Source organism: Zootermopsis nevadensis, unplaced genomic scaffold (assembly GCF_977971745.1).
Source record: "Zootermopsis nevadensis isolate Lab colony 2312 unplaced genomic scaffold, Znev_1.0 Znev_ptg000020l, whole genome shotgun sequence".
Taxonomy (NCBI): domain Eukaryota; kingdom Metazoa; phylum Arthropoda; class Insecta; order Blattodea; family Termopsidae; genus Zootermopsis; species Zootermopsis nevadensis.
In genome coordinates, this window is record NW_028259152.1 from 14454563 (window position 1) to 14480893 (window position 26331).

Here is a 26331-nt window from a genome sequence, read left to right on the forward strand (position 1 = left end):
CGTTATGAGTTCAAATATTTTAAGTTAGGCGAGGCGAGTACTTACTAAACCTCAGCAGAAATATACTGTATTTCGTATATTCAGTCGAGATATTAAATTATGAAACTTCTCGTTTTTATTGATTTTCCAAAATTTCTATTTTGCGCTGAGCGACATGTGATTTAAGATTTATCCATTTTACGTTCCATTTTATTTACATCACTTGATTTTTAGACATCCAGTAGCTTCCTGTAGTGCACTCATCAGAATGTTTCTGGCTTATTTACAATACATCAACTCTTTGTCGACTATGTAAGTACAGGACGATTCAAAATTGACTTTCATAAATCTTAATATATATTCATACATATATTTATTCTTCAAGTCTATACACAAACTATTTTAATATTGATGTTAAAAATTAAAAATTAAAATTGATATAAATATTTCGCGCTATTCATCGTTTACTCGATGTTACAATCTGCGCTATATATTACAACATGTTTCGATGTCTCAGCATCATCTTCAGGTTTTATTTTTAAAACTATTCTATATCTTTTAATGCACGCTTTTCAGTATTTGTAGATTGTAGGTTGTAGTTGTGGATGTTACTTAAACTTAATATATATTGTATGGCCATAAGATAGATTGAAGTATCTTGAATTTTCAGTGCATTGACGTGAATTGTCAGGAAACTTAATTCAGTAACGTGCTTTTCTGATGCTTTTTCGCTGGCTTAGGCTGTATATCATCGAATGAGAGGATGATAGTGAAACATGAATTGGGAATGATGACGAAGGAAGTGGTCGTGGCCTAATTTAGGTACTATCCCGGCATTTATTTGGAAGAAACCCGCGAAAAAACCCAGTCAGGATAGCTGGTCTCTGGACCGAGATTGGAAACTGGGACTTCCAGAAAACGAAGCAGGAGTGCTAACCATTCGACAATCACTTTCGGTGTGACATGTGACGGTGCAGATTTCTCGTTTGTGCTGTTCATTTTGCAGTCTGTATAACAACTCTCCTTCACTTCCACATCTAAATTGAGGTACAAATCGTCTCGGACCCTTCCTCGTAGTTGAGAAACCTCCTGGCATCCGAAAATATAACAAACCACAACTCATTATTACTAATACAGACAAGTACCATTCTGATCAAGGAATTTTCAGCCGAGAATCCATCAGAACTTGTTATGTATAAACTCGAACTGATGGTATGTCGAAATAGACGTTATCGAACAAACGTGTTTCATTTTCTATTTGTTTGTGGTTACACAACATATCCTGAAAAATATGAAGGACAATATTTATTCATCCTATATATTCTTGCCTTCGTATTGTTTATTTTCGCTGTTGCATCGTCATTCCGTTATTAACGATGTTATACTTTTGAGTTATGACGTTTCGTAGGCAGATAGAAACTTTTCGGGAAACACACATCTCGAACCTTGAAGACGTCAACATGGCGTCAACCCTGAACAATCATGATAACCTCAAACCTCATATTCTTTATTGGATTTTTAAGAATTATAACTTTACTAATTTTCCAGAGAGAGGGCCTTGACGTTAATACTCCAACCCAGTGAGATTATGAATCTGCAAAATTCAGATGTACCCAAGTTTTCTTTTGTTAGTATGCAATTCTTTTCCTTGGGCTTTCGGGGAATGTTCCGCGTCGAATGATGAAAGTTACCTTACGTTTCGGCCAACATTGTAGTTGCCTTCCTCAAGGTGATTATGTTGGTTAGGCGTTTTTTAGTTGATTTTTCCAGGAAGTGAACTTTTTTCTATCAACATTACAGTGTACCTCAACTACTACACAAAACAACTGTAAGCATCATACGTAGGTAAACAACATACATTACGTAGGATTTGAGGTCAATGTTAGGTGGGTCCCGTCAAAACGTTATGGCGCGTCATCCGGCTGCAGATTTAGGGACAGCCGACGAAGGGTGGTCTTCCAGATTGGGAGTTGGGCTTGGGGCTAACAACCCTTCACCGTAAAAATGTTTTATGTTACGAAAACAAACACAATGACTCGGAATTGGATGGATTGTATGGATTTACGACCCAAGCGATGTTTGAACGAACTGGGAATTGGAATGTGGAATGTGAGAAGCTAAAAAGAGCAGGGCCGTGGGATGCATTAGCTGTGGAGACAGAGAAGTATAGTTTGGATATTGCAGGATTGCAGGAGGTCTGATGATGGAAGCCTAACAAAGGGGAAATACATATTGCACCATGGAAAAGGAAATAATGACCACTGCCTTCGAACGGGCAGAACCCTTCATCCCGGAACCGAGCCTTAATGAAGTTGAAATTGTCGTTGGGAAATTAAAAAGTTATAAATCTCCAGGTATCGACGCAATTCCAACGGAACTAATCAATACAGGTGGTAGGACTGCACACAGAGAGTCTCGATGTGGAACCAGGAAGTACTACCACAACAATGGAAAGAATTAATTGTTCTCCCTACCCATAAATTAGGTGACAAAACCGAGTTCAGGAACTTCCAAGGTATATCTCTTTTGTCGACGTTATACAAAATTTTATCGAATAGTCTTCTGGCACAGTTAACGCCATTTATGAATGAAACTATCTGAGACGATCAATGTGGATTCCGACGTAATAGGTCTACTATTGATCAGAACTTTAGCATTTGACAAATATTAGAGAAAGAGTGAAAGTATAATGGGTCGGAACACCAACTATTTGCGGACTTTATGAAGGCATATGACTCAGTTAGAAGAGAGATACTGTATGGTATTATGATTGAGTTTGAAGTACCAAAGAAACTCGTTAGGTTAATTAAGATATGTGTGGACGGGGGTATCTAGTAGAGTTCGTATTGGTAACCTCCTATCGGATCCCTTCCCAGTGCACGATGACCTCAAACAGGGGGATGCTTTGTCCCTATTGCTTTTTAATTTTACTGTAGAATATGTTATCAGGAAGGTCACAGGGAATCAGGAAGGGCTCGAATTGAATGGTTTGCACCAGGTACTTGCCTATGCTGATGATGTCAATTTGCTGGGGGATGGTGTAGGTACCATAACCAAGAATGCAGAAACTCTCCTACAGGATAGCAAGGAAATAGGCCTAGAAGTAAATGTAGACAAAACCAAATACATGGGCATAATACGAGATCAACATCAGTATCAACGGCAGAACATAATTGTAAATAATATAATAACCATGACACAGAAACACCGTTGATATATCAACATCGAAATATTATACTGTAACAAAAATATGATGCAATAACTTCAAAACACATTCTGTATAAAAATACTTATCCACTTAAGTGGAATCTTATACTAAAACATGTTAAAATCACAGAATTTATAAATGCGATGCTTTTACATGAAGGCCACCGAAATTTTCAGCTACGTGGGGCCTGTTCAAAACACCTCTTACAAAACTGCAGAAGTCCAACGCTGCATCCTCTGTTCCACCGCAAAAGATAGGTACGAAACCGCAGCAAGGTCATATTAAGTTTAATTCAAGCAACGTAGAAGACAACATGACAACAACCTTGGTACCTAACCTTCATGAAGAGCAGCAGCTAGAACGTGCTTGATAACAATTCTAATAACATCAAATCCTTCGCACGTAGCAGCACTAGTATTTTATTATTAAGACCATCGTTGTTGCACTTTTTAAATTTTTAAATTTTAAATTTAAATTTTTAAATCTTTGACTTTAACTTAATTATTTAACTTATAATACGCTTACATTTAACAAGGTGTTACTGTTTGCAACCATCTTTATTACACACTACATAAAACAGTGTCCATCAGCCTGAAGATGGGGTAAACTGACCGAAAAATGTAACTCCTTTAAAACCAAAGATACTAATAATTTTTTGAATTATTTTATTGTTTTGAGGTGTGAAAATTTTTTGTGTAGCCACTTTTATATATATTTATATATTCATGGCCCATTTTAATAGCATTCTGCTCTATTTTTTTCCCCAAGTGGCCTCTTTTGTTGAAGAAATCGTGTATATCATCTCCCCTCCCATTCGTGCTACATGTTCTGCAAGTATCATCCACTGATTCTCCTGCTGAAGATGATCGCATCTTGCATTATCCAGGTAAACGGACGATACGGTCAAGTTGACGGACGTGGCAATGAACCCCGGTCCAGAAGACGAGGAACGAGAAACGTGACTAGAGTCTTCAAGACGTTCATAACGTGAAAAAGTTGTTGGTGCAGCGGCCGGTACATTGTGATGAAGCCAGTTCGGTGTCTTTGAGACTCTCGCATCATGCCCGTGTACAAAACCTCTTCAACCAGAGTTTGACAACAACGAATCTGGACTTTACTTAAGCATCTGTGATCAATCAAGTCTAGTGTACAGAACGGCATTGCAGGCAGTGATTGACAGGGGGTAGAATCTATACAACAGTGGTTCTGAGCTTTGCTTAGGATTGTATGAAGGTTATTGTATCGAAACTCTAGGCCAGATTTAGGCTGGTTTTATTAGGCGAGTTTTTCAGGTATCCAGACGAATTCGGAATAAGTTAACCGCTCCATACCTCTAGACCAGTGGTATTCAACCTGGGGTACGCGAAGACATATTAGGGTGTACGTGAAATTTAAAAAAATATATACATTATTTTATGTTAAACACTGAATAGTCAGTAATGTAATGTATTTAATTTATTTTTGATGTATATTATATACTATGTATAACTTGAATTATACACCAACAACTTTAGGGGTACAAAGTTGAAGAGAAATTATATCTGGGGGTACGCGAAGACATCTTAGGGGGTACGTGAAATTTAAAAAAATATATTATTTTATGATAAACACTGAATAATCAGTAATGTAATTTATTTAATTTATTTTAGATGTAGATTATATACTATGTATAATTTGAATTATACACCAACAACTTTAGGGTACAAAGTTGAAGAGAAATTATATCTGGGGGTACGCGAACAAAAAAGGTTGAATACCACTGTTCTAGACTATCTTCTACTCATCGGTTTTCCCACAAACTTTCTGCGACTTAACCAATGCACTTAATATTTTATTTATATTTTTTTTCGAATTGTGTAATGTAGTCATCGCGCGACCCCACGTAATTGCCACAAGACAACTTGTATCCAGAAGAAACTGTGTTAGAATATTGTTAGAGGTTCGGTTTAGGTTATCCGAGATTTTATTTCATCCACACGAATAACGGGCTAGAACATTTAAATGAGTCATTATTTCCTCCAACCAGTTCCTTACTAATTCACCATTCTTCATTTTCGTGACTTTGGGGCTGTGGTATATCTGCAGATGAGACGGTGTCATTAAATAATCAGTCAGTCGGGAGGTACTTGCTTCTAGTATTGGCCAAGACTGTTGTGACACATATTTGTGTGAATGCTGGGGAATTGAGCCTGTTCTGAAGTAGGCTACGACAGTATCTTCCATTATTTTCCATTTCAATTTTAGCCTGTATAATCATAATCATCATCTTACCTACTTGATGATCTCAGTGACTGTAAAGTTGATGTAGCGTCTGTACGTAACTTATGGCTTGAGTGGTCTTCCTTTTGTGTCTAGTGTCAATGCTGGGAATTAGGTTGCGGCCTCTCCCACTTATTGTTTTACGACTCACTGTGTATGATCCTTCTGCCATCGTCTTGCACACTGCGTAAAAAATCTAGCACTTAACGTTTTCTATATTTTATTTATATCGAAAATTCAAGCAACTTCTTCCCGACACGTTCTGTTTGTAAAATTGTACAAATTACATTGAAATCAGAAAAAAAAATTGTATTAAGTGCTGGAAGTGTGACGGAAACGGTTTGCCAGACGAATAAATATCGCCAATTTCTTTGGCATGGAAGAATCGAGAAATGTATCTCTAAATATATTCTGGCAAGTTAAGTGAAAACGAGATGCCAGGTTGTGTTCCGCAATGAACACGTTTTGTACCTGAAGATGGTTGTCTTCAGGGTTGTTGCGCCATGTGTCTGGTAGAAGTTTACCGACGTGTTAGAGGTCCTTGCTGCCTCCATCATCAGGGAAGCGACTCATCGCTCTGATAACGGAGACTGCACGGCGTTAACAACCCAGAAGCCATCCATCCGCGAACTTACCGCCTTGAAAGCCTCAAATCCTACTTGTTGCACCCGTGAGAAAGGCGTCCTTTGACTTTTGGGAGACAAGTGACGGACTGGCGCGTACAGGTTACAACTAATATTTTAACGTGGGTTCCGTGATTTTTTTATCACTCCGTCATAATTTTTGTTTTATAATTTGATGCTGGATTCTTTAAACCAGTGGTATTCAACCTGGGATACGCGAAGACATCTTAGGGGGTACGTGAAATTTAAAATATATACGTATATATTATTTTATGATAAACACTAAATAATCAGTAATGTAATTTATTTTAGATGTAGATTATATACTATGTATAATTTGAATAATACACCAACAACTTTGGGGGTACAAAGTTGAAGAGAAATTATATCTGGGGGTACGCGAACAAAAAAGGTTGAATACCACTGGTTTAAACTGCTGACAGCACCGATAAATAAATCACATAAAGAAATCGGAGTAAGTCACATTCTTGTGCCGTTATTCTTTGATAACTTCATTTTGGGAAGATGATAGTGAAGCCAGCAGCTTTGTACTGGTTCCGTTTATTACAAATTTCGCGCTCCCATTTCCAATTCGTAGGTTCTTTGTCCACAGATTTTGAATGTACCTGAAGCAACACCCCGAGCAGAGCGAAACGACTGGGCGCCTTGAAGGGCTCCCAGTGAAGTTTCGCTCGCTGGCAGTAATTTTGGTAACAAGAACTGGGTTCCTCGTCTGTGAAATTTCGTAAGCCCAATAAATATATTTACGGACTTTATGCACGTACAGTCCTCATAAATAGAGAATGGAACTATCAAAACAAAAAATAAAACTCTTATCAGCTTGTACACACACCTGCATATAATGTATGCGTTGCGGCAAACTTGTCAAAAGAAACACAACTGGTTTGTTTGTTTTGAACTTGCGAGGAGAAATGAATATCTCAAACAAGTTCAGACACGTATTCTTCTGCTCTTTACACTGATACAAATGTCTCTTTCGTGCCATCCCCTACCTGAGTAGATAACTGCAGATAGAACTTAAATGACACTTTTCTCGAATCTGAATTACTGATAGAAATGCATTTCCATGAAGGTAGCTGTACATTCTTTCGAATTTTTAAACTAGACATTCTCGATTGAGAACAGAAACAGCGTAACTCATTGGTACGTGAGTCTGCTGTCAGTTGAGTTGACAGACAGGCAAGATGGCCAATTCAAGTTTTATTTATTTTATTTAGTGTTCTGTCTGACGACAGGTCCATATGAACAGGATCCTTCCATCCTTTTCTCGGACTGGGACCTGTTCATACACGTTCTTGGCAGATGATCCAGAAGTGGTTTGCCATTGCCTTCTTCTATGTGTGAATGGAGTAATTGTTGGGATGCCACAGAGAAACCGGGGAAGCCCCCGGAGGAAAACTCGTGTTGCCTAGACCACGGCCTTGCCCAACACAAGTTATAAATTCGGGCACCGCCGGGAATCGAACCCGAGACCCCAGGATTACAAGGCCAGCGTTCTAACCGCTAGACCACCGTGGCTCCAATTCAAGTACTTGGTTTTAATGTTTCATAAGAAAGCATCCCGGTCGTATGGTTAGCGTTGTTACTTTGTATTCGAAAGATCCCAGATTCAAATCTCAGTTCAGAGTTAAAAAGCTGTCTCACTATACGCCATGTAGGCGCTTAGGGGAGGAGAAGATATAGTTTCTACTCATTCTTGACCTCGGCAGTAGAGGGGAGAGTAAGTGGTCAGCATCTCTTTCTGTGCTATTCTTCTTACGTAAAGTGTGTCATGGCTATTAGAAAGTTGGATACCGTGTTACGTACATTTTATCCTTGTTTTATTATTTGCTTTTATATCACCAGTGATTCCCTGTACTATTATTCTAATATAAATTATGTGTATAATATTGAAGTCGTGCATCACTAAAGTATAAGTGCAAAAGATTACATACAGAATTCAACGATGTCACTGGCACTCCCTGCACTTTTTAAAAATGGCTGCTTTTTGTTATGTAAGAAGAACTTGTCATTCTAAGAACAAATTACTCTAAATGAAATATTTTCTTTTCTCATTTCAATTTAGCATTGAGCATATGGACATAGGTAGGAATTTCGAGGTCAGTAATTGTGAATTTCAAGTTTAGTTTAGTTTAGTTTCAGATTTTACCCTTTACTGTGTAGTTGGCCATTATGAGTAGCAGAATAACTCATTTTTCTCGGCTGCTAAGAAGTCTGAAAACGCGAGCAAAAAAGTACGGAAATTAGAAAATAAATAAAACAACTACAGTGACATCAAAAAGTTCCGGGCAATGAAAGTGATCGAAGTCGAAAGAATGAGAGAAAAATAAGTTGTAGATCTGCCTGATTGATTGCTAGACTTTGGAGCAGAATACACAATTTTGCCAAAAAATAAATAGAGCTGTAACATTCAGACAAGACGGAACTTCGGACCTGAAAATAAAAACATGTTATGAATCAGTCTAAAGATTTCACTAATAATATTCATGCGTCTTATTTTCGTGAAGAAATAAAACGGGGCAGATGACGTCGGTCATAAAAAATACGTTTATGGAAACAATCCATCTCATAAGTCCGCCGAACTATCGCTCAAGTAAAACGTCATGAATTGTCTGCTCAGAAGCATTTTAAAGGGAATAACGAACTACAGTAAAAATATTTGGGACAGCTCAGAGAAATGCCCAAAAAACGCGTTCAGTTGTTTTCAATCTCAAATTGACCTCCAAGAGTTTAGCGCGTGCTAGGGCCTAAACACTGAAACATAGAGATGAAAAAAGGAAATGATTTGATCAAAATTTAATATTCTGTTATTAATCGACGAGTGTTAGGATCATTCAGTAAAATATTTGTTTAATGTGAGAATGTCAAAATTAGTGTGAAATCTGCCTGAATTTTTTTTTCCCCCATTAGATTGTCGGCAAACACGTTTTTAGAAGAATAAAAAGAGCACTGATTAAAGCCGTAAGCACAAACAGTTGCGTGCTTATTTACTTGGGTTTTAAGTCGCACCGGAGTAGAATACTTTATCTTGATTTTAGAGTAAGTAAATATTTATCGTATTTTCGTCACAAAACGTCTTGTATGAGGATGAGTGAAGGTATTTTTGAAACAGAATGCGTCTTACACATCAGCAAATACCATTAAAACGTGTTTGTGCTTGAAGGTTAAATACACACGAAGTTGCGTTGGCACCGTTACAACTTGCGTCTCCTTTATCACTGCACGGCCGTCATTTTGAACCTTGGCCTCCTCTGTTATAAAAATTTTCTAAGTTCTGACTTAGTCGTTTTACGTATTTCTTCTTTGTACCCTTTTCACTCCTTTTGGAGGTTTCTTGATCTACGAGGCGCGTCCTCAAAGTAAGTTTCCCACTCGTCCCACAGTTAGCAAACCTTATATTGCGCGAAGCGACTGTGCGTACGTGATAGAGCAATGACGTAGCATGGCGCATGCACTAACGGCACCTCCCGCGTTCTCACAATAGCATCGTTGCAGCTGTTGAAGATGGAGATTCTTATTCCAGCTCCCGCCGACTGTGAAGTGCGGTCAGTGATAACGCTAGGCCGCACACGGCTCGACGGACAGCAAGTCTCCTGCAGGAGTTCAGCTGGGAGGTGTTTAATCATCCACCCTACAGCCCGGACCTCGCTCCCAGTGATTTCCATCTTTTCCTACACCTCAAGAAATTCCTGTCCGGTCAGCGTCAGCGTTTTGAGAATGACAGAGAGGCTGAGATGGTTGTCACACAGTGGTTCCAATCCCAGGCGGCAGACTTCTACGACACAGGTATTCAAAAGTTGGTCCCACGGTATGACAAATGTCTCAATTCCGGTGGCGAATATGTTGAAAAATAGCTGGACACTTGCTGTATCTGTTGCAATAAATATTTCCATGAAATTGTGTTTTGTTTCTGTAAACGGCCCCAGGGAAACTTACTTTGAGGACGCGCCTCGTATCTAGACATTTTTGGTAGGACTCCTTGGATGAGGGATCGGCCCGTCGCAAGACCTCTACCTGTACACAGGACAGCACAACACAGAAAAACTCGGACAAGCGTCCATGGCTTGAGTGGGATTCGAACCCACAGTCCCAGTGTGGCCGGCTTTTTTGTGTTTCATTCGTCACCAATTTGAATCTCGTTCCGAAGCCGGCTGTCTTGATTGACGTTTTACGTACTTTTAATCGGCATGTCCAGAAAAAATTGCATTAAGGCTTATGAAAAAAGAGGCCACGACTGGTTCCATATTCTGTGTAATTTATTCATTACAAATCTTTATACTATGCAGTGCGGTTGGTTTTTTTGAATAAATAATCCATAATTCAAGGTTTAATGTTTAGTCGACTGTTTCTTAAAAAGAACAGGACATTCGTTCGAGAAATTTTTGACCAGAAACAAATACGACTATTTGAACATCCACCGTACTCTTTGGCCTCCGTGCTACATTTTCGTGTTCCCTAATTTAAAAATCTTGAAAGGTTCTCATTTTGAGTAATTTTAAAAATTTAGAGCAATGTGACGCTAGTTCTTCCCGACAGTGTTTAAATCAGGGGTGGGGAACCTGTGGCCTTCTAGGACTTTAAATGCGGCCTTTTGACTGAATCCAAATTTTACAGAACAAATCCTTTTATTCTTATTAATACATGCTGCAACCAAATATTCAAATGCTTTCCAACAAAAAGCAGAAACAACAAAGTCATTAAAAGATGAGTTAACTTTAAAATTAACGAATAGTTTTCATTTTTTGAAATTATTAAGTACATAGTAGTTAGATTTTTACAAAATAATGTACATTTTTAAGTATATCTAATTGAAGTTTCTTGAATGCTGCCTTATTTGATTACAGCTAAATTAATGCGGACTTCCAACATGAAAATGTTCCCCACCCTTGGTTTAAATGCACAGCAGAAACGTTTTACGCGTGACGCATACCTCGTTTTATTGCGCTTCGCAAATATTGCGTTTTTTAAAACAAATTGAAGGTTTGTGGCAACCCTGCTTCGAGCAAGTCTATCGGCGTCATTTTCCCAACAGCATGTGTTCACTTCGTGTCTCTGTGTCACATTTTGGTAGTTCTCGCAATGTTTTTTAGACACTTAATAGACTACAGTACAGTGTAAACATAACTTTTATACGCACTGGGAAACCAAAAAATTCGTGTGACTCGCTTTATTGCGGTGGTCTGGAACCGAACCCGCAATATCTCCGAGGTATGCTTGTAGTCTGAAGCTGAGTACTGCCAAGGTTACTACGTGCACATGCTGAGTCTCGTACTGTACTTCCGCCTGCCCGTAGTATTCCTGTTCTTGGCGTCGGTCTGTCTGATCGAATAGCCTCGAACCGGTTAGCAGCATCAAGCGACTTCAGGCCACTTCTGTTTTGCCAGCAACATCGGCGCTTATCACTTTGATTGCTGATGTAAATTTTTAAATGACAGGTCATTCAGTACAGGGACTGCCTACGGTCTCGATAATCGGCGTTTGATTCCCAAAGGGACTTCGATTATCGACCATGGTACAGTCTGTCGTAACTGATTTAAGATTGTGTTTTTCTGCGATGTTGCGCCACATAGCCTGGTACATATTGACCACATTTCACACGAACTTACTGCCTGGTGATGGACGAGTAAGCTCTTCTGAAACGTCCGTCAATATCTACCAGAGTATACGTCGTAACATCTCATACTCGTTGCAGTGAGAACTTGAAATCTCGACATGACTAATGTTACCGTCTTTTTCCTCGGTTCCTTCCTGGTAATATCTTTAAAGTGGACCACGACTGTTACCTTTCCAGTCCCTGCACAGTCATCCTGCCATTCGACGCTGTTTAACCTTTGTTGTTGAAAGAGACTTAAGTAACACAAAGATCAATGGACCATGAGAACCCGGGCCATTAAGAATGCATGGAGGTGTGCGTATAATTTTTGTTGCTTGAAGTAAAGTGCATTTATTATTCTGTTGAAAGACCCCGAAGTGTGGAGTCGCTGACCTCGGACTTAGCAGACCTCGTCCCATACCGACAGACAAGTTTATTGCATCATATGACCCTGTGCCTAAGCGACACACCAAAAAGAATTGCCGCAGTTATTTTCGTGAAAACGTCAATCGTGTATAGTATATTGAAATTAAACAAAATTTTTGTTTTGAATCGTTTAATTCATTTGCAACTTACATTTATTGAATACAGGAAATTATTATTTGTTAATTGGTACACATCCAACCGCCACGGTGGTCTAGCAGTCAGAACACTAGCCTTGTAAGCCTGGGGTCCCGGGTTCAGTTCCCGGTGGTGCTCAAATTTATAACTTGTGTTGGGCAAGGCCGTGGTCTAGACATCACGGAGTTTTCCTCCGGGGGCTTCCCCGGTTTCTCCGTGGCATCCCAACAATTACTCCACTCACACACAGAAGAAGGCAATGGCAAACCACTTCTGATCATCTCTGCCAAGAATGTATATATGTATGAGCAGGTCCCTGACAACCTGAAGAGGTTGGAAGGATCCTGTTCATAATATATGGACCTGTCGTCAGACAGAACACTACAAATAAAAAAAACACATCCATACTTGACCCAGGCTCGTCAGATGCCTCCTGAGTTGTCCGAGCGCGCTTACGTTGCCTATATTCGCGGCGGTACTGCCCGTTGGTTTTGGGTCCGGGCCCGGCGTTTTCGGTGTCATTCTCTTTGAAATTTTGTGCTCTACGCATTCGTGCCCGATTTTTGTAATTCTGGTTGTACTTTGCCCTCATATATCGCGACATTTTAAGAAAATCGGGAAATTTTCAAACTTTTTCAAATTCACAGCCTCGTATCTTTTTGGGTTTTTGAGATACACACTTGGAGGCCAGGATTAGTTGTAACATATACACTCCTCTTCAAAACAACACTTGGATCACTCGGATCAGATAATTAGGCTCTGAGATATGATCCCGTTTATGGACACGTGTCGAATCTGGAAAGTCGAAAATCGTGGGTTCACTTTGCGCGTGCGCAGTTCGCGACGTCCGGCCGCCACGAATGTCGAAGCGGTACTGGCACAAACTTTCATCCTTCCTCTTTAAAACGAGACCAAGATGGCGGCGCTATGTCTATTTGTAGCCGAGTTATTGAAGTTTGAACTTACGTCGACAGAAACTGTCGCTCATTTGGGCGCGATTGCATCCCCACACCCGGCATCGATTTTAAAGACGTTTTCACGTCAAAAAAGTCTATTGTTCCCGGAGTTTAAAGAAGTACATTTTCGGTTTAAAAATGTACCTTACTTAATTAAAGTATAGCTGCATAGCGTCGGCGCGAAGTTAAAAACGGAGACCGTCTTTTAGATCACGTCTTCGATTCGTGTTTTTCTTGTAAGATTTGAGGTTTTCACAGCGGTGAGTATGAAGATTTCTGTCTTCTGTGTTGTTGCGCTGTGTAGTCTGGTCGATGTTAACCAACGTTTCAGAGGTCATACTGCCTCCGTCATCAGGGCGATGAGTATGAAGATTTCTGTCTTCTGGGTTGTTGCGCTGTGTAGTCTGGTCGATGTTAACCAACGTTTCAGAGGTCATACTGCCTCCGTCATCAGGGCGATGAGTATGAAGATTTCTGTCTTCTGGGTTGTTGCGCTGTGTAGTCTGGTCGTTGTTAACCAACGTTTCAGAGGTCATACTGCCTCCGTCATCAGGGCGATGAGTATGAAGATTTCTGTCTTCTGGGTTGTTGCGCTGTGTAGTCTGGTCGATGTTAACCAACGTTTCAGAGGTCATACTGCCTCCGTCATCAGGGCGATGAGTATGAAGATTTCTGTCTTCTGGGTTGTTGCGCTGTGTAGTCTGGTCGATGTTAACCAACGTTTCAGAGGTCATACTGCCTCCGTCATCAGGGCGATGAGTATGAAGATTTCTGTCTTCTGGGTTGTTGCGCTGTGTAGTCTGGTCGTTGTTAACCAACGTTTCAGAGGTCATACTGCCTCCGTCATCAGGGCGATGAGTATGAAGATTTCTGTCTTCTGGGTTGTTGCGCTGTGTAGTCTGGTCGATGTTAACCAACGTTTCAGAGGTCATACTGCCTCCGTCATCAGGGCGATGAGTATGAAGATTTCTGTCTTCTGGGTTGTTGCGCTGTGTAGTCTGGTCGATGTTAACCAACGTTTCAGAGGTCATACTGCCTCCGTCATCAGGGCGATGAGTATGAAGATTTCTGTCTTCTGGGTTGTTGCGCTGTGTAGTCTGGTCGTTGTTAACCAACGTTTCAGAGGTCATACTGCCTCCGTCATCAGGGCGATGAGTATGAAGATTTCTGTCTTCTGGGTTGTTGCGCTGTGTAGTCTGGTCGATGTTAACCAACGTTTCAGAGGTCATACTGCCTCCGTCATCAGGGCGATGAGTATGAAGATTTCTGTCTTCTGGGTTGTTGCGCTGTGTAGTCTGGTCGATGTTAACCAACGTTTCAGAGGTCATACTGCCTCCATCATCAGGGCGATGAGTATGAAGATTTCTGTCTTCTGGGTTGTTGCGCTGTGTAGTCTGGTCGATGTTAACCAACGTTTCAGAGGTCATACTGCCTCCGTCATCAGGGCGATGAGTATGAAGATTTCTGTCTTCTGGGTTGTTGCGCTGTGTAGTCTGGTCGATGTTAACCAACGTTTCAGAGGTCATACTGCCTCCGTCATCAGGGCGATGAGTATGAAGATTTCTGTGTTCTGGGTTGTTGCGCTGTGTAGTCTGGTCGATGTTAACCAACGTTTCAGAGGTCATACTGCCTCCGTCATCAGGGCGATGAGTATGAAGATTTCTGTCTTCTGGGTTGTTGCGCTGTGTAGTCTGGTCGATGTTAACCAACGTTTCAGAGGTCATACTGCCTCCATCATCAGGGCGATGAGTATGAAGATTTCTGTCTTCTGGGTTGTTGCGCTGTGTAGTCTGGTCGATGTTAACCAACGTTTCAGAGGTCATACTGCCTCCGTCATCAGGGCGATGAGTATGAAGATTTCTGTCTTCTGGGTTGTTGCGCTGTGTAGTCTGGTCGATGTTAACCAACGTTTCAGAGGTCATACTGCCTCCGTCATCAGGGCGATGAGTATGAAGATTTCTGTCTTCTGGGTTGTTGCGCTGTGTAGTCTGGTCGATGTTAACCAACGTTTCAGAGGTCATACTGCCTCCATCATCAGGGCGATGAGTATGAAGATTTCTGTCTTCTGGGTTGTTGCGCTGTGTAGTCTGGTCGATGTTAACCAACGTTTCAGAGGTCATACTGCCTCCATCATCAGGGCGATGAGTATGAAGGTTTCTGTCTTCTGGGTTGTTGCGCTGTGTAGTCTGATCGATGTTAACCAACGTTTCGGAGGTCATACTGCCTCCGTCATCAGGGCGGTGAGTATGAAGATTTCTGTCTTCTGGGTTGTTGCGCTGTGTAGTCTGATCGATGTTAACCAACGTTTCGGAGGTCATACTGCCTCCGTCATCAGGGCGATGAGTCTGAAGATTTCTGTCTTCTGGGTTGTTGCGCTGTGTAGTCTGATCGATGTTAACCAACGTTTCAGAGGTCATACTGCCTCCGTCATCAGAGTATGAAGATTTCTGTCTTCTGGGTTATTGCGCTGTGTAGTCTGGTCGATGAGGAGGAAGAAGGACAGTGGAGATAAGGATTGGCCGGGACTACTGTATGAGATGATTTCTACGTCCTTTGAGCGTGAGGATGAGTGGCTTCCTGTTCATTTTGTTCGGAAGTAGCTTGATCTCTGTGTTCTCCCTAACCATCCGGTTTATGTATCTAGATTTGGTGGAGTGTGGTGACCTCGAGGTGAATGCGATGGCACAGGTTGACGCTGTGTTTGGTCACGCCAGATTTGACTGGATGCTCCAGCCGGATGTGGCGCTGATGACAACTTGACTCTGGTCTCGATGGAACATCTGGTCTTCCCTATGTAGACTTGACCACTCACCCACACTAGCCTCTGCCTGAACCCTAAATACCACCACCATTGTTCCAACAAACAGGCCGTATCAACAAGGCCAGATTCCTTTGTGACCAGGAAATCGTAGTGAACTGGAGTGCTGAAGATTATTTCAGCCAGAACGGCTGCAGCGACCGACAAATTTGACAGGTTCCGGCGAGTGTCGCACCACCCCCGGAGAAATCTTCCGCAGTCGCCTTCCTTCCCTACGAGAACACGACCTTCAGCCACATTAGGAGTCGCTGTTCAAGCATAACATGAAGTCTGCGAGCCTTCCCCTGAAGAATATCCACGGCTTCCTTCGGTCTCTGAAAGATGACTTGGGATTCATGACTCCTGGTGTATACAGCGTTCCATGCGAGTAAGTTTACATTGGCCAGACCGGCCGTTCCACCAAGACCAGAGTCAAGGAGGACCAGCAACACAGACCAAAGGCTCTTCCTTGACTGGCAATATCATATATCTGAAACCGATTCCACTATGGACTAGAATTCTAGGCTGATCACAGCAAGGGGTTAGCTCCTGCGTGATTACGCTAACAGAAACTACTACTTGATCTTTGGGCCGGACTCCCCCAACCACGACTCCTTACACCCACACGATCTTAACATATTAATTGTAAAGAACGTCTTCCTACCGGTGCATCTAACTGTCTGTTTCGCTCGGATCACTAGCCTATGCCGATCATCCATTAAAAACCTACCTGACCTCCCCGACTTCGTGCCAATGGACTTTGCTGCATTCCAGGCTTCCCTTGAAGACAAACTCCCGGGGAATTTCGTTGTGAACGACGACGAGGCAATCGTCAAGTGCGTCGAGGAGCTGACCATCGCCATCCAAGCGGTATCAGCTCCCAAACATCGACCCCTCATGGGCCAGCGGCCTCTTCTTCTCGCTAGTATTCAAGACGAAATAGGCCTGAAGAACCAGCTGAGGAGGCAGTGACAGGTCGCAAGGGACCCCCACTCTGAAAGCCCAGGTCATTCGCCTGAGTTCGGTGACCTGTCGGTTGGTTGGCCCTGGTGATGGAGGCAGCAAGGACCTCTAAAACCCAGAAGACAGCCATATTCGGACTTACTGACATGAAAACGTCAAATCCTGTCTAACTAGATGACGTTTGAAGGTCACGAAAATTTGTTTGGAATTAGGAGTTTAGGATTAGGCGCTTGTATGTAACTAGTTAAGGAGCTCACTGAGGTTTCGTTGTCTGGTGAAAACGCGACTCATGCGTTAACTGTGGGAGCGAGGAGAATTCTGCTGTCATACTGTTGGTTAACTCTCTCATAAATACTAAAAAAACATACCTTTCTTTCCGCAGACGATAAACAGTTTTCTAATTTGGTAGGACGACATGTTTACAACACTTAGTTAATTGTTTATAGGAGATATCACGCAACGAAACGGGAGCACATGGCGAGTTCTTTACACTGTAGAAGAATGGAAACAGCGAGGTCTTCCACTGTGAGCCTGTTATTGTTTCATGTAACATTCATTGTCTGAGAAGCAGAACGTACAAGCGTCATTCAGATCAGAGATGGATGTACGAGGAACTGATTCAGTATTGTGACCAGTGGCGGGCCTTGGTGTTAGCGGTGTTGAACACCGGATTTTAGCATCTTGGTTGGATAGATACATCCATCATGAATCGGTACCGTAGTCCGGGTTTCGTTTGTATTTTCTTGTCTCCTGTGAAATATCTTGAAACGGATCACCGTCTCATCTGAGTTATAAAATCTTTTCCATAAATCTAATCAAGTGAATCAGCTTCAATAGTGTCCTCAGAATCAATTACTTGTGTGTCATCGTATGCATTGAATAGCCATTCAGGCATTGAAGACACGTGCTATTAGCTCGGTGGTACAATACGAGGTGCGATCGGAAAGTTTCAAGACTGGGCCTATAAAAACCCGTACACTTATCTCAGGTATTAAATTCATCAATCACCCTCGAAGTAGTTCCCCTGGGAGTGAACACAGCGATCCCAGCGCCGCTGCCAAGCCTGAAAGCATCCCTGGAAATCTTTCTTTGTCAGCCTGTCAAGCACCATCTGCGATTCTGCCTGAATCTCTTCTATCGTCTCAAATCTCCTTCCCTTTAGCTGAATTTTCATCTTTGGGAAGAGGAAGAAGTCACACGGCGAATAAGGAGGGTGCGGGATGACGGCCATGGTGTTTGAGGCCAAAAACTGCCGAACTTTGAGGGCGGTGTGAGCTGGCGCGTTGTCATGATGCGTCGCATGTGGAGTTCTTCCTTTACAAACAGCTGACAGGTCCCATAGCCTATCCCAACAATGTCGCACAAGTCGTTGATGGTACGACGTCGATCTTCGTGAATGGCCTGCCGAATCTTCGTAACATTTTCGGGCGTTGTGCTCGAAGATGGTCGTCCAGAACGCTCGTCATCATCGACAGAGGTTCGGCCATTTTTAAAACGTGAATGCCACACAAAAGTTTGTGCACGACCCATTGCGGACTCCCCAAGTGCTTGCTTTAGAATTTCATAGGTTTCCGTAGCCGTTTTGGCGAGTCTTTGGCAAAATTTGATGCACACGCCATTCCGAAATCGCAGGAGGGTCGGTGTAATGCACTACCAAAACGCCCGTAACTAAGAAACAAATGCTAATTCGATGATGCCGGCTGGCACACTGATTCACTATGAATGTAGGCCGCACCCCCTAGCGGCAGAAGCTCGTACTACATCCGGTTCGCCCTCTATTGACAGTCTTGAAACTTTCCGATCGCACCTCGTACTACTACAGTTATCAAATTGCACGTCATATCAACTTTGTATACTCAGTTATCTTATCATCTGTTCACTGAACAAAAATTTAAATGTGTTCTCCACTTTGGACTCCAAGTTCATGGACTTCCCAATGCATCCCTCGTTGGGTGTGATACGGCTTTCACACCGGGTGACGCAGACGACGTAACACATGGAACTTGAAGTTGACTCAGAATTACTGTTATCGTTGACTGAAATATCTCAGTTATAGTATGGAATGTGATTTACAAATGAACGGCTTTCGAATCTGAACGAAACTCATTTAAGTTTTGGAATGTACAAAAGTATGTCTGGAGAAATTCTTGTTTGGTTAAGTTGATTTGTTACATAGAATATATATATATGTACATTTTTTATTTTCAATGTTAAAAATAGTTTATTTCGGAATCTGTGTTGAATATGACCACGTTTTCTTTGATTAGACTCGAGCCTGTCTTTCCCATTGGTCTTGGGTCATCGGGTATTGTCTTGTGATAGGAAAGCGAACATAAACTGTTACTGCGTAAAAAAGAAAAGATTAACTTATTTAGTCCCATGAATTACTGCAACAAGTAATTTAAAATGCACAAGATTACATCTGATCCGCCATCGATAAAAAAGACGGGTTCAAGCCGAATTCCAAGGAACCAGGTCCTATTCAGCATCGATTTCTGTAAAACTTGTGATCTATTTGTATATAGAATATCTTTGTTCAAAATTTAAAATGGGAAATACGTCTTCTGTGTATGGAATCAACGAAAGTAAATAAATCTTTATGTGCTCATACTTTGGTATTTTTTCTGCTACAGCTAAAATGAGTTTAGATGAGATCCGTAGAGTCGTTAATTTTTATTATTTTCAAAACAGTTTTTTTTTATATGTTTGTGTGCCCCTGCTGTGTTTATAAACACAAACACAGGTTTATTAGTCATTGACGTCTTCTAACTCCGAATTGTCATTCTTCTCTATTCATCCGCTCTGTTTGATTTAGAATTTAGAATGCTATACACGTTTTTTGTCTACCATCATATGAAATTCTATAGACCTGCTTTAGCAGTTTGCATGTGCAAATTTTCCTGTATCACTGGTGTACGTGTAAATTGGTAAGGTAAGTTGTGAACTATGTTTTCAGTAAACAAAAATAATTTTGAGAAAGTTCTTGCAATTGACTTATTTTAAATTACACGAAAATGTAGTATCGCTTTAACAGAAATGCTAGTGTTCCTTATGTTGCTACGTCCTCAGAAATTTTCACAGGCATGTGTTAAAGACCAGCTTCAAAGTTGCACCAAAAGGGCTTGTGACCTTCCTTTTTGGAATCTTGAATGTTTGAGTGTTATTTTGGAGGATATACAAAACTGTTCTTCAATTTGGCAAAAAGCCATTTAACCTTGAATTCTAGTTTTGTGTCATAATAGGTAATGAAATAACTACTTAATGTGCAAGTTATATTTATCTCTCGAACTAACAAAAGCAAATGCAAAGGGATATCGTGTTTGTCATTGTCTCTCCTCCGGCATTAATGAGCTCGGTAGCTGTAACTTCCTGATTACTCTATGTTCCACTTTTTATCCTGTATCATTAGTGCAGAAAGATGTGTCGTATGAGTTTGTATTAAACTTTTCTGTAAGATTTTGTGCATTGTAACTCAGTGTAAACATGTTTCTACCTTGAAGATTTCCGTCTTCTGGGTTGTTGCGCTGTGTAGTCTGGTCGATGTTAACCAACGTTTCAGAGGTCATACTGCCTCCGTCATCAGAGTATGAAGATTTCCGTCTTCTGGGTTGTTGCGCTGTGTAGTCTGGTCGATGTTAACCAACGTTTCAGAGGTCATACTGCCTCCGTCATCAGGGCGATGAGTATGAAGATTTCTGTCTTCTGGGTTGTTGCGCTGTGTAGTCTGGTCGGTGTTTACCAACGTTTCTGAGGTCATACTGCCTCCGTCATCAGAGTATGAAGATTTCTGTCTTCTGGGTTGTTGCACTGTGTAGTCTGGTCGATGTTTACCAAAGTTTCTGAGGTCATACTGCCTCCGTCATCAGAGTATGAAGATTTCTGTCTTCTGGGTTGTTGCGCTGTGTAGTCTGGTCGATGTTTACCAAAGTTTCTGAGGTCATACTGCCTCCGTCATCAGAGTATGAAGATTTCTGTCTTCTGGGTTGTTGCGACGTGTAGTCTGGTCGATGTTTACCAACGTTTCAGAGGTCATACTGCCTCCGTCATCAGGGCGATGAATATCACGCTTCATTGGCCATAATATTTGATGCAGATACAAAGCTAATCACTGCACAGAATCAGAAATTATATTTAATTCTTCCGGTGGCTTAATGAAGAAAACACTGTTTCGAGAACCATCTTCGTCCTCATTCTATGTACTGAGTTCTGAGGACGAGGACAAAGGTGGTTCTCAAAGTGTTGGTGTTTTCTTTTTAAAGACACATTACACAGCCTGAGAAGAATTTATTATACTTCGTTGCCATGAAAGCTTTAGATCATTGAATCATAAATTGTTTCTCCTTTTAATCCTTGAATATTTGCTATATTAAAGAATGTTTCAGAGACATTTACAGAACTTAATACGGTTTATATTTTATATCATAATCACTTTGTTGTTCAGTGAACAAGTTTCAAGTTTGACTTTAACTTTGTGTAAAATGCAGTTACAGTGGATTGATACGAACAAAAATTAAATTTGTGATATAATTTTTAGTGTAGACTCCCAACATCAAATTTAATCAAAATCTATTTGTTAGTTTAGAAAATAATAATTTTGACAGACATATGACCTTCCATTGTACCTTCATTTCACTAGACAAAGAATGCACGATTATGATTTTTTTAAGGTTGTCAGGTGTGTATTTGAGTCTTGTTCTTCTTGTTTTCAGATGCAACGTAAGCAGTTGTAGGCCAGGTATGATGGTATTACCAACATGACGCTTCACTGGTGGATGCACTGGTTCTGGATCACCAGATTACCAGGTAATTGCTATTGTTTCCTGCACCAGGTTCATTTATAGACAGGCTCCAATGTTCGGTAAGATGAATGATGATGATACTGTCTGGTTCAGCATGGATTCTGAGACTGTTTCTTTTTTATTTTCGTCAAATTTGTGGAAAGTATGATTTGATATTGAGAAGGGGGGGAAATCTACAGTTGTTTGAACCTGAGGCATTTTTAATTTTAAACTGCCAGCATGTAAGATTCCCACGTGCATATATTATGCCACATTTATCATATGTTTTTAGTAATCCAATTATAACTGAGATTTACTGTTAAAGAATTAATTTTATCTGTTTTTGATTTCATTTTTTACAGAAAACTAATGTTGTAGTGTTAGTACCTGAAATTTCAGCATTGCTGAAATAAAAATTAACTATTATCTGTTTGTTTTATAATTAATTTCAACCAAATTTAATTAAATCCACACTAACATAACCATAAGAATCTTTTTTTCATGTAATTTTAACATCAGTATCGTCAGAAAGAGGTGTAGGTTACCCCTGTTGATTCCGGCTTTGGAAAAGGAGGCAAAAGTGTATTTTGCCCCAAATCCAAAATTTTGTGAGAAGCCAATACAGAATTGGAGAGATTAAATCTGAGAGAGAGCACAATATTTTATAACTACTGAAGAACAAAGAAGTGGTTCTGTCGGCACTATACGAGGTGCGATCGGAAAGTTTCAAGACTGCGCGTATAAAAACCCGTACACTTATCTCAGGTATTAAATTCATCCATCACCCTCGAAGTAGTTCCCCTGGGAGTGAACACAACGATCCCAGCGCCGCTGCCAAGCCTGGAAGCATCCCTGGAAATCTTTATTTGTCAGCCTGTCAAGCACCATCTGCGATTCTGCCTGAATCTCTTCTATCGTCTCAAATCTCCTTCCCTTTAGCTGAATTTTCATCTTTTGGAAGAGGAAGAAGTCACACGGAGCTAAATCCGGCGATCCGGCAAGATCTTTGAGCTCCTGACAAACGAGAGGTCGATTCTGCTTCTGGTCCTCAGACAGGAGCCTTGGCACAAACTTGGCTGCGATGCGTCGCATGTGGAGTTCTTCCTTTAGAATCAGCTGACAGGTCCCATAGCCCATCCCAACAATGTCGCACAAGTCGTTGATGGTACGACGTCGATCGTCGTGAATGGCCTGCCGAATCTTCGTAACATTTTCGGGCGTTGTGCTCGAAGACGGTCGTCCAGAACGCTCGTCATCATCGACAGAGGTTCGGCCATTTTTAAAACGTGAATGCCACACAAAAGTTTGTGCACGACCCATTGCGGACTCCCTAAATGCTTGCTTTAGCATTTCATAGGTTTCCGTAGCCGTTTTGGCGAGTCTTTGGCAAAATTTGATGCACACGCCATTCCGAAATCGCAGGAGGGTCGGTGTAATGCACTACCAAAACGCCCGTAACTAAGAAACAAATGCTAATTCGATGATGCCGGCTGTCACACTGATTCACTATGAATGTAGGCCGCACCCCCTAGCGGCAGAAGCTCGTACTACATCCGGTTCGCCCTCTATTGACAGTCTTGAAACTTTCCGATCGCACCTCGTACCTGTTTAATATTGCACTACGTATCTGTATGTGTTTGTTATCTCTCTACAGCGGAGAATTTGATAAGCCTGGTAATAGCAAGGTGTGATAAGGGTTATTAACTGTTATCTTTGGTCAGTGTTTGGTGGGGCAGTTGTGATATATTGCGGGTGATAAATGGCCCCTCCTTCCGTAGCAAGCAAATAGACAATACAACGGGCAGACCCTACCAGACATACGTCAGGAAACTAAGCTCCTCCACGTTCTGACGTCGCCGTTATGAGGATTATGCTTGAAAGGATTCACAGCCAACTAAATGAAAGGTTTCAAACCTTTGAAAACTCTGCGTTAAGTTAGGTTCTTTGTCTGCGTCTTCTCACATTTGTCTGTTTGGAAGTAAGCATATATTTTGTTTACTTCCTACGTAGGAGATAACTTTGGGTGTTATACGATGATTGTTGTTTTAACTGTGAAGTGATGGTGCAGGAAAGTTCCTTGAAAGTGATTTTGAAAGGTAGGAAAGTTTTTCTGCACACCTGCTAACCCATTTGTGCGTTTTAAATTTATTGATTTTGTTTCAAGTTGTCTGGCGTGTTAATACATTCAGACTTGGCTGGAAATTGGTCACACGACCATTTCAGCCTAGTTGTTTTTCCAGGAAGACAAGATTCACAGTTGTATTTTCAGACACGAAGAAGTGTTAGTATATTTTACTTTTATGTTTAAGTGTTGTATTAGTGTTTGTGCATAATTTGTTATGGTAACGTAACTGATATAAAGATTCAGAAACTGACTATGATATTAAAAGGTATTTGAATCACTTAGTTAACCTCCTAGATTTATGACAGTGTTTAATACCCTGCATTAATTATTGTCATCGTCCATTGTCTGACGTGTTAAGTACAACACAAGGAGTAAAGCAGGTATTGGGTAGTGTCTAACATTATTGTAGTGTTACGAATGCTACATGCAATATGCTAAGGCTGTATTACTTTATAACCTCTTTGATATTGGTACCATTGCACAAGAATATTTATATTTGTTTGCTGTTAGTGGCCGTCGTCATGCCCCAGCCACACTTTATGCCCGGGAAAGGATCCCGGTACCCATTCAATAGGAGGCTGGGTGGGGGGCAGCCTGTACGCAGAGGCAAGAGGAAAAATCCTCTGCCCTGTCGGGGATCGAACCCCGGTCGTCTGGCCCATGGCCAGTCGCTATACTGACTGAGCTAACTCTTATACGACCTCATGGCATGAAATACCGTTAAAGGTTAAACATTGCTAAATCCACGATTGGTATAAAGAAGAAGGGTTTTGAGGATTGTACGTGGATGGAACTGGCTTGGGATTGAGTCCAACCGAGTACTTTAATATTATCCTCTCATCTCCTTGGTGTTAAAGCGAACATTTTCTAAGATTTCTGTATTTATTTCTTGTCTCCATCATCATACGACAGCCATGGTGGTCTAGCGGTTAGAACGCTGGCCTTGTAATCCTGGGGTCTCGGGTTCGATTCCCGGCGGTGCCCGAATTTATAACTTGTGTTGGGCAAGGCCGTGGTCTAGGCAACACGGACTTTTCCTCCGGGGGCTTCCCCGGTTTCTCCGTGGCATCCCAACAATTACTCCATTCACACACAGAAGAAGGCAATGGCAAACCACTTCTGGATCATCTGCCAAGAACGTATATGAACAGGTCCCAGTCCGAGAAAAGGATGGAAGGATCCTGTTCATATGGACCTGTCGTCAGACAGAACACTAAATAATAATAAATCATCATACGCTCAGCTCATTATGCTTCTAGATTTCACCGTACTGACAACACAAGATGACATCATAATAATGAACTTCCTCATTATGTAATTTCCTGTATTCTCACTCAATTTGTCCTTATTACATGCACATATTTCCTTTGTTTTCAAACTCTTGTATTTTATGTTCTTCCCTGAAAGTGAGAAACTGTGTTTTATGGTCAGAATAGTTTTGTACGTCTTGAAAGTATAAGGTTTTATTAGAACTCTCTGTTTCCTATTGTTATCTTGTGGTATATTCGTAAGCAAACTTGTATATCTCTTGTCTGCAGCTAATTTACAGCTCACTCTGATTCCCTCTCCTAAAGTTTTACGGTATCTTGGTAAACAGTACTGAAATGATAGCAAAAAACAAACATCTCATAAACCAGACTTCTAAGAATTTCCATTATTCATCACAGTCTGTTGACAAAACTATGTCACGTTTAAATGCTTTTAAAAGTAAATAAAGATTCTGGAACAATGTAATCTTCCATGAGTTTTGTACTGAATGAGACCCATTGCAAAAGTCTTTTTTAATGAGTTGTGGAGTTACGTGACAGTGATGGATATTTTGGCAGCTATAGACAGTTTGTATAATGCATATTCACTAATTCTATGAAGTGATAAGAAATTAGTAAGACTGGATAAAATATAAAACCAGGATATTGAGAATTACTTAAATAGAATTAACACAAATTAGTGAGTTTAAGGGTACTGCGATTTGGACATGTGTTGAAAGTGTCAGAAATAAGGATTTTTGTATCGCGTGGTGAAAGATTATCTTTTCCTGTTCAGGTCATGTTCCAAACTTGAGCAAAGAATATATTGTGGGCACTCCCATATCTGTCTATCTCCCCAGATTATCACTGTAAGATTTTTGCTTCGTAATGTATTACGACGATGAGAAATTACCTTGAAGTTTTATTGAATTGTTATGTTTGAGACATCTCACGAGTCTGAAAAAGATTATTTCTGCAGTGTGCCACATGCATATCTGTGTATTCTGTCCTTGATGCGATTTATCATTGTTTCTTAATACTGTGTATAGAGCGCATAAAATTTATTCAATGGGAAATTTGTATTTGTCCAGTTGGTACCATATGTTTTGGAGGGGGGCGAGTGTAGAGCAGCTGAAGCATGAAGGTGACTACATCTCCATCTAGTGCTGAGTTCAAGAATCCATTTTGTATCACACCCATTTTACCTTTTAGAAACCATTC

At 40.9% G+C, this 26331-nt stretch overlaps 1 protein-coding gene across 4 annotated transcripts in view; it reads left to right on the top strand.

Annotated features, from left to right (window-relative positions):
• LOC110840447 (uncharacterized) overlaps window positions 1–26331 on the top strand; it is an 88403-nt gene that overhangs the window by 56323 nt on the left and 5749 nt on the right. The window contains exon 3 of one of the 4 annotated variants that reach the window (XM_087351852.1): window positions 21670–21763. In XM_087351852.1, the coding sequence (XP_087207978.1) occupies window positions 21715–21763 (49 nt within the window). In that variant the 5' untranslated portion in view covers window positions 21670–21714. Of the gene's footprint in view, window positions 1–21669; window positions 21764–23678; window positions 23835–26152; window positions 26298–26331 lie in introns of those variants that run through there. The other 3 variants (XM_087351854.1, XM_087351851.1, XM_087351853.1) reach the window with 3 other exon arrangements.